Source organism: Neltuma alba, unplaced genomic scaffold (assembly GCF_004799145.2).
Source record: "Neltuma alba isolate B1F8T4 unplaced genomic scaffold, ASM479914v2 tig00012627_pilon, whole genome shotgun sequence".
NCBI classification, from domain to species: domain Eukaryota; kingdom Viridiplantae; phylum Streptophyta; class Magnoliopsida; order Fabales; family Fabaceae; genus Neltuma; species Neltuma alba.
Window position 1 is genome coordinate 53,673 of NW_021637067.1, and position 13,229 is coordinate 66,901.

The window sequence follows — 13,229 nt, forward strand, 5'->3', positions numbered from 1 at the left end:
CATATTTATTAGTTTTAACTAATTTTAATAGTTTTTTAAATCACATAATATGGTTAAGTGGATCTTATAATAACTGAGGGAGGGAGTATAATGAAAATACTCAAATCTGATTACGGTGTCAGGGACTAAGACGTCAATGTAAGGAAATAAGCAAAGCACTTGACCAATTGTTTGAGAAGATCATAAAGGAGCACGAGCAAGCTCGTAAAACCCAGAAGGATGGGAAAAATGAAGACTTTATAGACATACTACTCTCGCTAATGCATCAACCCATGGATGACGAACAAACTCATCAAATTACTCGAGACGACATCAAGGCCAACATGCTATCCTTGATTTCTGCGGCATACGAGACTTCTGCTATTAGTGTCGAGTGGACTTTAGCTGAACTTTTGAGGAATCCAAGGGTGATGAAGAATGTACAAGATGAGCTGGAAACTGTGGTTGGAGTGAACAGAATGGTGGAAGAGATGGATTTATCAGAGTTGAATTACTTGAACTTGGTGATGAAGGAGAATTTCAGACTCCATCCTGTTACACCATTCATCCCTCGAGCATCAGCAAAGGATGTTATGGTTGGTGAATACTACATAGAGAAGAAGTCACGAATCTTAGTAAACTTATGGGCACTAGGACGGAATCCTCAGATATGGTCGGATAATGCTGATGTGTTTTATCCAGAAAGATTTTTGAACAATAACATAGATCTGCAAGGACATGATTTTCAATTCCTACCATTTGGTTCGGGACGCAGAAAATGTCTTGGAATGCAACTGGGTCAAACTACAGTTAAACTGGTGGTAGCTCAACTCGTACAATGCTTCAATTGGGAGCTTCCTCCTGGGATGAAGCCTGATGACTTGGACATGACCGAATCATTTGGCTTCTCGTTGCCAAGATCTAAGCATTTGTTAGTTGAGTTAACTCGTCGCCTATCTTCTGGGGTTTATGATGAATGAAAATGCTGTAAACTTTGAAAGAATATGAAGTGCAAAAGAGGTGAATTTAGCACACCAGGTGTTTTTTTTTTTTTTTTTTTAAATTATTGTGAAATAACGTGTCTGTTAAGCAGAGCTTGAGACTTTGTTCCATCAGACCGCCATTAATTTCATCAAAACCCACTGAACATATTACGGTTCTCACTTTCTGTAATATACACACGCACACATATATATAGAAAAAGAAGTCGTATCGTTTTTGTTTTAAGGCGGCTTTTAATTTATTGATCAACTTTCAATGGTATACCGTTACTCTGTTCTCCCCAATTATATATGTGTGTGATTTTTTTTGGTTATATATAGATAAACAATCCTATTCAAAATACTGTCAGATACTATATGAAGAACTTTCTACCTTGTTTTGCCACTTTTGAGCTGTTGGTATTCTTTTTCAATTTGACTACTGACCGATTTGAGAAAGTATGGTAGAGACAAACTGGTTTGAATGTGGGCTTTCATATTGTGCACATACATACGATTAGCCTTTCATGTATATCGATCGAGGAAATAATATTCAAGAATATTTTCATATTGCTTTGATTTCTAATGGCTTGTAGGTTTCAAATTGTTACTGTTCCTCTGTTCCTGAAGGTTATACTATAACCTTATTATATTTTTCTTTGTAAAAAAATGCATTATTATATGAAAGAGGGGTTTTTATTGGGAACAAGACACAAAAATGATACTTAAGCTTGGAAATCCCAAAATAGTCATTTGAATTTGTAAAATCCCAATTTAGACACAAGTGATCAATTTGGAATATGTAAATTTACTGAAATGATCATATTACTCTTTTTTTTTTGTTTTTAAAAAACCAAATACCCTCACTAGCCACGTGGTTGGCGGAGCTCCGTTGTCGGTGGCGGTTGCCAGAGCTCAGGTAACTGCCGTCACCAGAGCTCCAGCTGCTGACAATATTTTGTTTGAAAATTTTTACAATTTCAGGAAAACAGTTATCAAGTTTTATAGTACTATTAACAAGTTTAATATAGCAGTTAACAATTGGTTTTTCAAAAAACTCAAAAAGTAGCATTTTTAGGTAATGCCGTTAACAATTTCGGTACAGTATTTAGCAACAGATTTTCTAAAAAAATCAAAAAGTGGCATTTTTACAATTTTAATAACTATTTTTTTTGAAAATTTTTAGTTATGAGATTGGGTGGTGTTTATAATCTTGCAGATTTTGTGCTTACATTAGGAGCTTTTGATCCACAGGTATAACAAAAACACACAAAAGTTTTATTTTATATGTGACTGGAATTACAAATTAACGCACATGTTATTATGCTTGTTGGCCCCAAAAACATACGTTCCTTAGTTCATTATCTCTAGTTTGCCATATCAAATCTATGAATGTCAGGGAATAACACGACAGTTGAAGGAAACCAGTGAAGCAATTGATGGACTGTTGGAGAAAATATTGAAGGAGCATGAGCAAGCTTTTAATGAACGAAGAGGTAAGCAGAACGATGACCTGGTAGTCATATTACTCTCACTGATGCACCAACCCTTGAATGATGATGAACAAAACTTTGTGATCACTCGTCACAACATCAAAGGTACTGCATTAGAGATCATTTTTGCTTCATTCGAAACCACTGCTTCGACCATCGATTGGGCTTTATCTGAACTCTGGAGAGATCCGAGGGTGATGAAGAAGTTGCAAGACGAGCTTGAAACTGTGGTAGGAATGGATAGAATGGTGGAAGAAGCTGACATATCAAAGTTGAACTATTTGGATATGGTGGTGAAGGAGACTTTAAGACTCTTTCCTGTAGGAATATTCATCCCTCGAAAATCAACACGAGATATTATGGTTGACGGTTACTACGTACGGAAGAACACACGAATCATGGTGAATAATTGGGCAATAGGACGAGATGTTAAGACATGGACTGATGATGCACACATGTTTTATCCAGAGAGGTTTTTGAATGGCAATGTTGACCTTCAAGGAAATCATTTTCAACTTATACCATTTGGGTCGGGTCGCAGAAAATGTCCTGGGATTCAATTGGGTCTGACTATAGTTAAAGTGGTGATAGCCCAGCTGGTTCACTGTTTTAATTGGGAGCTACCTTGTGGGATGAAGCCTTGTGACATGGACATGACTGAGGGCCTGTTTGGGATCACGTTTGGGATCCCAAACGTGCATCTCAACGGCCAAAAGCTCCTTTTATGTTTTAATATGTGTTTGGGATCACTTATGTGGAAATGAGCTTTTTGGTCCCAATGAGCGGTACTGGAGAAGCTATTTTACATTGCTTCTAAAGAAAAAGTTTGATCTTGCCGTGGAGAGAGAAGATGTACAAGAGGGAAAAAGACAAAACGGGGTCCATCTTCATACTATAAAACATAAAAAGATAGAATTTCTCTGAAAAAAACCCCAATAATTTAATTAATTTAATTTATTATTTTTTAAAAAAAATTATCAAATTGTATGTGTATGATATATTACCTTGACTCTTTAATATAAAATTTATAATTTCTCTAAAATACTTATATATTCTTAATTTTTTTAAATTAGTTAATTAAGTCTTGTATAAAAACTTATGTCCTTTTCAATTATTTTATATCTAAATTTATTTTTTTATTATTTATCTAAATAAGTTTTAAATTTTCAAACTGACTTTTTAAAAATATTAATCCAAACATAATTTTATTTTCCTTACCTCTTTTAAAATAGTCACATATATATATCTAATATTAGATATGTACTATTTAATAAAATCCATGTCCTTTTAAGTCATTTTACATCCAAACTTACTTTTACATATATCATCCAAACAGGTTTCAATTTCTTAAACTGACTTTTTTACAAAGTCCAATCCAAACATAAATCACATTACACTATCTGACTTTTACTCAATCTGACTTTTATAAAAGTCAGATTGAAAAAAAGTTACTTCTGTCACCGCTATCCCAAACACACCCTGAAACATTTGGCTTTTCCATGGCGAGAGCCAAGCCATTGTTGGCTGTGCCAGCTCATCGTATACCCTCAAAAGTTTATGATGAATAATTTTAATGTTGGTTTAGTACTTAGTATACGTGTACGTGTCTTTACGTGAACTGTGGTTTGGGTTTGCACATTATGGTGCTCACTTTGATAATTTTACCCATGTTAGGAATTCTCAATGTGTTGATGTTGTTTAATTAATGTACATTGGCAACTTAAAATCTTACTACCCTTGTAACCTACAACCATAATTGCTAAACATTTCATTGTTGCTTGGCCATTGATGTAAATATTAATTGATATTCCATCCGATTCGCAACATCAGTCATTTCTAATTAATTTATGAGAACTAAAAGAGAATAGTCAACTTATTAAATATATTTTCAATTGAAATTTTTTCCAACTTAATTTACATTATTAGATGGGGTTTTAACTTTTAAGTTGAAGAAGAGAAAAAAAAAATGAAGAATCATATTTAAACATTAATTATAAAAATAAAATTGATAAATAAGCATTAATTATTTTGCAAGTAACTTATAATGTAGATAAAAAAAAAATTCTTTTAAGAAGCAACTTATGTGAAAAGTAAATTTTATGGGGTATTTGAGTAGAAACCAAATCATAACTTTTAAAGTTATTTTACAGTATATAAAAAAATATATAGAAAAGTTTGTTTTGATTTAGTCAATTTCAGTTATTAATGGTTTGATCGGAGTCACATGCATGTGCCATGACCAAACACGACATGATAGATATTTTGGCCAAACTTCGTACAATCATGGTGGTGGCGGCATTCATATGGCAATGTTATCATTACGTACTATGTGCATTTAAATCCCAAAAATATCATTAGCAGTAAATTTCATCTACATAATATCAACTTCATCATTCTTTGACAATGTACTTACTATGTGACAAAAGGGCAAAAGAAGTATAGCATAGACGAGTAGCAGCAGCAGGAATAATAATCTTTTACCTTCTTAAGTGATGATACTCCATTACTCCAGGTACTCAAAGCCCATAGCAAATTTGGGCGCGGATCTATGAATCCATTTAACTTAACACACCTATTAGAGCTGCGAAAATGAGTAAATCCAAAAAATATGAGAACTGGGTTTAAAATTTTTCCCTTCAAATAGGTAAAAAACTTAAAAAGGCTGACTTTATAGGGCTAAGGACTTAAACGAGTTGACCCTGCAAGGTCGAGAGTAAGCTCGTTTAGGCCTTTTTATATTTCTTTTGGTTTTTTTATAAATTTTTTGTGTAATTCTAATATTATTATTTTTATATTTCTAATAATATTTCAAATATTTAGTTATTATTATCATTTTAAAATTAAATTTCAATAATGGTTTGATTTATTTGATTTTAGACAATAATTTGTCCAATTAAATTTTAACAAATGGGTTAATTTGGGCTTTAATAATGATTTGATTTATATTATATGTGTTGATATTTTTAAATTATATATATTTGATAAGAGAGTATTTTTATACTAATATAACTTGTGATTCTATAATTTGAATTATAAAATTTAAAAGTGAAATTCCTATAAAGAAGAAAATCTTGATATTTTTGCTCAGAAAAAAGAGCAATTGATTATAATGATAATGAAATTTCAATAAATTAATGATAGTGTTTATCTATTACACATTTAAACTATTGATGAAACTTTTGGATGTTGTTATTTTGTTGATTGATGTTTTAGATATTTTTGGATTTTGATGGATATTTAATTATGATGATATTTTATATTTATGATTTAATTTTATTCATGTTTATATCTTTTATTATAATTTCATTGGTTTGTTTTTATTTTTTGATAAAAAATGAGAAATATGAAAAATTGTATTTTTTCTTAAATGGACCGAAAGCCCGCGAGCCGACCTTGAACCCGTCACGTTAAGAGTTAGGTTTAACAAATTGAGATATTTTTAAATTTTCGGTCCCATAGGACTGACTTTTCCAATTAAGCCCGTCGGGTCCCCGCCTCTAACATCCATAAGCCAAGCAGCTTTCTAGCCACATGAACTGAAATATCACCTTTTTCATAAGAGTTCCGGACCAAAGGCATTCATGTCATGTCTAAATCATTATCTACGAAACTATCCAGAGAGCCAAAGGCATTCTTCATTTCTTCTCAGTGCTAATTAACTAAGAAGTCGCCCCACACAAACATGATTCCTTCCACAATAGCCATTCCTGCTCTCTTCCTTCTCATGTTCATTTACATTCTTACAATCTTCTTGAGTCCAAATAAACACAAGAAACGTCCTCCAGGTATTTATCTCTTGTGTCTTGTTAAGACTATACTTAATGTTCATCATCAGTTTTTGTACCTGAAATCTAGGGAGATGATAACTTTTCACCTTGCTTTCTCAGAATTAATATTTCCCTTTGGAACTTTCATAATAATACATTACCAGGACCTTTGGCCCTTCCTATCATCGGCAACACCCACCAGTTAGGCACACTACCACATCGCAGTCTTCAATCTCTGGCCAACAAATATGGACCCATCATGTACCTACGGCTTGGACAGATCCCAACCATTGTGGTCTCTTCACCTGAAGCAGCCGAACTATTCCTCAAGACCCATGACCCTGTTTTTGCAAATCGTCCTCATACTCAGGCCACTGATTACTTATTTTACGGCTCCAAGGGTGTGGGCTTTTCTGAATATGGTCCATACTGGCGTGACATGAAGAAACTGAGCATCCAACATCTTTTTAATGCTTCAAATCAAGAGTTGTTTGGTCATCTTTGGAGGAAGGAGTTAAGAATGTTGGTGAAATCACTTGAGAATGCTGCTACCAAGGGCGTGGTTGTGGATATCAGTGAGAAAGTGCATGGGCTTTTAGAAGATATAGTTTATAAGATTATACTGGGACGCAATAACGATGACCGGTTTGATCTGAAGGGGCTCGTTTCAGAAGTTTTGAGATTGACTGGAGCATTTAATCTTGCAGATCTCGTACCTTGGTTAGGAGCATTCGATCTCCAGGTAACATGAACTATTTGATGATTTCATACATCAAATTAAGGATGCCATGTCTGATTCTTCTTTGATTGTTTATAGCTTTTTCATTGCCAGTTTTTATTTTTATTTAAAACGAAGGGATTTGACCGAATTAAGTTGTTACATCTAACTAATTTGGAGCACTACAAGCATTTTTAGAATTGAACGGGGTTCTATTGGTCTTCCCAATCTGCTATTGGCACGTTTCTAGCAAGGGGGATAAGGGTGCTCCTCCTTCCTATAATGTATCTGTTAATTGGCAAAAAAAAATCAAGATCCAAATTCTATTGTCCTTTACATATACTCTCTTTGTCTTTTATTATAAGATCTAATTTTTTTTAATTTGTTTGTCTTTTTTTAATTAGATTTTTTTTTTGGATTTGTTTAAACAATAAATGTATTTTTATCCATTTTACCCGTAACGAAGATGCTCTCTCTCATTATCTTTTTTCCATACAATCTCTCCTTTTTTTCTTCTCACTCACACTTATCCACTTATAAATAAGGGTATTTTTTTATTAAAAAAAGTACATTTACAACATATTTATTACTTTTAACTAATTTTAATTTTTTTTAAAATCACATAATATAGTCAAGTGATTATAATAAATGAGGGAAGGGAGTGTAATGACAATACTCAAATCTGATTACTGTGTCAGGGACTAAGGCGTCGATGTAAGGAAATAAGCAAAGTACTTGACCAATTGTTTGAGAAGATAATAAAGGAGCACGAGCAAGCTCGTAAAACCCAGACGGATGGGAAAAATGAAGACTTTATAGACATACTACTCTCGCTAATGCATCAACCCATGGATGACGAACAAACTCATCAAATTACTCGAGACGACATCAAGGCCAATATGCTATCTTTGATTTCTGCGGCATATGACACTGCTGCTATTAGTGTCGAGTGGATTCTATCTGAACTTTTGAGGAATCCAAGGGTGATGAAGAATGTACAAGATGAGCTGGAAACTGTGGTTGGAATGAACAGAATGGTGGAAGAGATGGATTTATCAGAGTTGAATTACTTGAACTTGGTGGTGAAGGAGAATTTCAGACTCCATCCTGTTACACCATTCATCCCTCGAGCATCAGCAAAGGATGTTATGGTTGGTGAATACTACATAGAGAAAAAGTCACGAATCTTAGTAAACTTATGGGCACTAGGACGGAATCCTCAGATATGGTCGGACAATGCTGATGTGTTTTATCCAGAAAGATTTTTGAACAATAACATAGATCTGCAAGGACATGATTTTCAATTCCTACCATTTGGTTCGGGACGCAGAAAATGTCTTGGAATGCAACTGGGTCAAACTGCAGTTCAACTGGTGATAGCTCAACTCGCACACTGCTTCAATTGGGAGCTTCCTTCTGGGATGAAGCCTGATGATTTGGACATGACCGAATCATTTGGCCTCACGTCGCCAAGATCTAAGCATTTGTTAGTTGAGTTAACTCGTCGCCTATCTTCTGAGGTTTATGATGAATGAAAATGGTGTAAACTATGAAAGAATATGAAGTGCAAAAGAGGTGAATTTAGCACACTAGGTGCTTTTTTCAAATTATTGTGAAATAATGTGTCCGTTAAGCAGAGCTTGAGACTTTGTTCCATCAGACCGCCATTAATATTAATCAAAACCCACTGAACATATTACGGTTCTCACTTTCTGTAATATATATATATATATATATATATATAGATATATCGAAAAAGAAGTCGTATCGTTTTGTTTTAAGGCGGCCTTTAATTTATTGATCAACTTTCAATGGCATAACGTTACTCTGTTTTCTCCAATTATATACAAATATGTGTGATTTTTTTTTGTTATGCATAGATAAATAATCTTATTCGAAATACTTTCAGACATTAAATACAAAGACCTTTGTACCTTGGTTCGCCACTAATGGGCTGGTGATATTCTTTTTCAATTTGACTACTGACCCATTTGAGAAAGTATAGTAGAGACAAACTGGTTTGAATGTCGGGTTTCACATTGTGCACATATATACGATTAGCCTTTCATATATATATATATATATATATATATCGATCGAGGAATTAATATTCAATAATATTTTCATATTGTTTTGATTTCTAATGGCATGTAGGCTTCAAATTGTTACTGTTCCTCTGTTCCTGAAGGTTATACTATAACCTTATTATGTTTTTCTTTGTAAAAAAAAATGCATTATTATATGAAAGAGGGGGTTTTTATTAGGGAAAAAGACACAAAAATAACACTTAAATTTGAAAATCCCAAAAAAGTCACTTGAATTTGCAAAATTCCAATTTAGGTACAAGTTAACAATTTGGGATTTATAAATTTACTGAAATGATCATATTGCCCTTTATTTTTTTCATTATTTTAAAAAAATCAAATGCCTTTACTAGCAGCCCGGTTGCCGGTGCTCTAGTGCCAACGATGGCTGCCAGAGCTCAGGTGGCCACCGTTATCGGAGTTCTGGTCATCGGTAACAATTTTTTTGAAAATTTTTACAACTTTAGTAAAACGATTAACAAGTTTTGTAATACTATCAACAAATTTAGTATAACAGTTAACAATAGATTTTTCAGAAAATTCAAAAAATGATATTTTTACAATTTTAATAAAACTGTTAACAAACTCTATAACTCTATTAATAAGTTTGGTATAACATTTAATAACAGGTTTTCTGAAAAATTCAAAAAATGGTATTTTTACAACTTTAATAACTTTTTTTTTTGGGAAAAGTTTTAGTTATGAGATTGGATGGTGCTTATAATCTTGCAGATTATGTGCCAACATTAGGGGCTTTTGATCTTCAGGTATAGTAAAAACATACAAAGTTTTATTATGTGACTGGAATTACAAATTAACGCACACGTTATTACGCTTGTTGCCCCCAAAAACATACGTTTCTTAGTTCATTATCTCTAGTTTGTCATATCAAATCTATGAATGTCACGGAATAACACGACAGTTGAAGGAAACCAGTGAAGCACTTGATGGAGTGTTGGAGAAAATATTGAAGGAGTATGAGCAAGCTTTTAATGAACGAAAAGGTAAGCAGAATGATGACTTGGTACACATATTACTCCCGCTGATGCACCAACCCTTGAATGATGATGAACAAAACCTTGTGATCACTCGTCACAACATCGAAGGTACAGCATTAGAGCTCATTTTTGCTTCATTCGAAGCCACTGCTTGGACCATCGATTGGGCTTTATCTGAACTCTTGGGCTTTATCTGTTAGTCAATTTTGGTTATTAATGATCTCATCTGTGTCACATGCATGTGCGAAGAACAGACAAGACATGATAGATATTTTGGCCAAACTTCGTACAATCATATATGGTGGGTGGCAGCATTCCTATGGCAATTATATCATTACGTACTGTGTGCATTTAAATCCCAAAAATACCATTAGTATTAAATTTCATCTACAAAATATCAACTTCATTATTCTTTGACATGTTCCGACTTACTATATGACAAAAAGGGGAAAGAAAGTATACAACAGACAAGTTGTAGAAGCAAGAATAATAATCATTCCCCTTTTTAACTGATGATGCTCCAAGTAATTATTATATATGAAACCATCCAGAGAGCCAAAGGCATTCTTCATTTCTTCTCAGTACTAATCACGAGGAAGTGGCCGCACACAAACATGATTCCTTCGACAATAGCCATTCCTGCTTTCTTCCTTCGACCACACAAACATGGTCGGGTCGCAGAAAATGTCCTGGAATCCAATTGGGTCTGACTATAGTTAAAATGGTGATAGCCCAGCTAGTTCACTGTTTAATTGGGAGCTACCTTGTGGGATGAAGCCTTGTGACATGGACATGACTGAAACATTAGAGCCAAGCCATTGTTGGCTGTGCCAGCTCATCGTATACCCTCAAAAGTTTATGATGAATAATTTTAATGTTGGTTAAGTACTTAGTATACGTGTACGCGTCTTTACGTAAAATGTGGTTTGGGTTTGCACATTATGGTGCTTACTTTGATAATTATACCCATGTTAGGAATTCTCAATGTGTTGATGTTGTTTAATTAATATAAATTGGCAACTTAAAATCTTACTACCCTTGTAACCTACAACCACAATTGCTAAACATTTCATTGTTGCTTGGCCATTGATGTAAATATTAATTGATATTCCATCCGATTCGCAACATAAGTCATTTCTAATTAATTTATGAGAACTCAAAGAGTATAGTCAACTTATTAAATATATTTTCAATTGAAATTTTTTCCAACTTAATTTGCATTATTAGATGGGGTTTTAAGTTGAAGAAGAGAAAAAAATATGAAGAATCATATTTAAACATTAATTATAAAAAAAAATTGATAAATAAGTATTAATTATTTTGCAAGTAACTTATAATGTAGATTAAAAAAATTCTTTTAAGAAGCGACTTATATGAAAAGTAAACTTTATGAGGTATTTGAGTAGAAACCAAATCATAACTTTAAAAAGTTATTTTACAGTATATAAAAAAATATATAGAGAAATTTGTTTTGATTTGCGAAAATATTTCAAGCACCTTTTTAGTCAATTTCGATTATTAATGGTTGATCTGAGCCACATGCATGCGATGACCAAACACGACATGATAGATATTTGGCAACCAAACTTCGTACAATCATGGTGGTGGCAGCATTCACATGGCAATTTTATCATTACGTACTGTGTGCATTTAAATCCCAAAAAATCATTAGCAGTAAATTTCATCTACATAATATCAACTTCATCATTCTTTGACAATACCATATGACAAAAGGGCAAAAGAAGTATAGCATAGACAAGTAGCAGCAGAAGCAAGAATAATAATTCTTTACCTTTTTAAGTGATGATACTCCAAGTAATCAAAGCCCATAGCAAATTTTAACTAAAAGTTAGAAATGTAAAAGATGATTCTCTTGATTCCAAATTTGGGCGCGGATCTATGAATCCATTTAACTTAACTCATCTATTAAGGCTGGGGAAATGAGCAAGTCCAAAAAATATGAGGATTGGGTTTAAAATTTTTTCCTTCAAATAGGAAATAAACTTAAAAGATTGGCTTTATAGGGCTGATGACTTAAACGGGTTGGTCCTGCAAGGTCGAGAGTCAGCCTATTTAGGTCCTTTTATATTTTTTTTGTTTTTTGGTTTTTTAAATTTTTGTATAATATAATATTATTATTTGATATTTCTAATAATATTTCAATATTTAGTTATTATTATCATTTAAAATTAAATTTCACATAATGGTTTGATTATTTGATCTTTAGACAATAATTTGTCCAAATTAATTTTAACAAATGGGTTAATTTAGGCTTAATAATAATTTGATTTATATTATATTTGGTGATATTTTTAAATTATATTATTTGATAAAAGAGATTTTTATACTTATATACTTGTGATCTATAATTTGAGTTGGAAATGCATGAGTTTCAACAATAATGCTTCTCAAACTAAAGTAAAATAATAGTTAGACTATAAAATTTAAAAGCGAAATTCTTATAAAAAATAAAATCTGTGATATTTTTGCTCGGAAAAAAGAGGAATTGATTATAATGATGATAGAATTTTAAAAAATTAATGATAGTATTTGTCTATTGCACATTTGAAATATTGATGAAACTTTTAGATGTTGTTATCTTGTTCATTGATGTTTTAGATATTCTTGGATTTTGATAGATATTTAGATATGATGAATTTTATATTTATGATTTAAGTTTATTCATATTTATATGTTTTATTAATAATTTCATTGGTTTGTTTTTATTTTTTGATAAAAAATAAAAAAATGAAAATAGCTTTCTTTCTTTTAAACGTCTTTTAAACGGGCCGAAAACTCAGGACTGACCGTAATCCGTCAAGTTTAGTAAATTGAAATATTTTTAAAATTTCGGCGATGACTGACTCGTTTAATTAAGCCCGTCGGGTTCCGCCTCTAACATCCATAAGCCAAGCAGCTTCTAACCACACGAACTGAAATATCACTTTTTCAGGAGAGTTCCGGACCAAAGGCATTCATGTCATGTCTAAATCATTATCTACGAAACTATCCAGAGAGCCGAAGGCATTCTTCATTTCTTCTCAGTGCTAATCATAAGAAGTCGCCACACACAAACATGATTCCTTCGACAATAGCCATTCCTGCTCTCTTCCTTCTCATGTTCATGTACATTCTTACTATCTTCTTGAGCCAAATAAACACAAGAAACGTCCTCCAGGTATTTATCTTTTATTTCTTGTTGCGACTATA

General features: G+C 32.7%; 1 protein-coding gene across 1 annotated transcript; it reads left to right on the top strand.

Moving 5' to 3' along the window:
• Nucleotides 1-6,451: 6,451 nt before the first annotated feature.
• On the top strand, nt 6,452-8,607 carry LOC114729312 (cytochrome P450 CYP736A12-like). Its single transcript, XM_028916295.1, has 2 exons — nt 6,452-6,961; nt 7,636-8,607. Exons 1-2 carry the CDS (start codon nt 6,479-6,481, stop codon nt 8,470-8,472), a joined length of 1,320 nt encoding a protein of 439 aa, XP_028772128.1. The 5' UTR covers nt 6,452-6,478; the 3' UTR covers nt 8,473-8,607.
• Nucleotides 8,608-13,229: the final 4,622 nt, after the last annotated feature.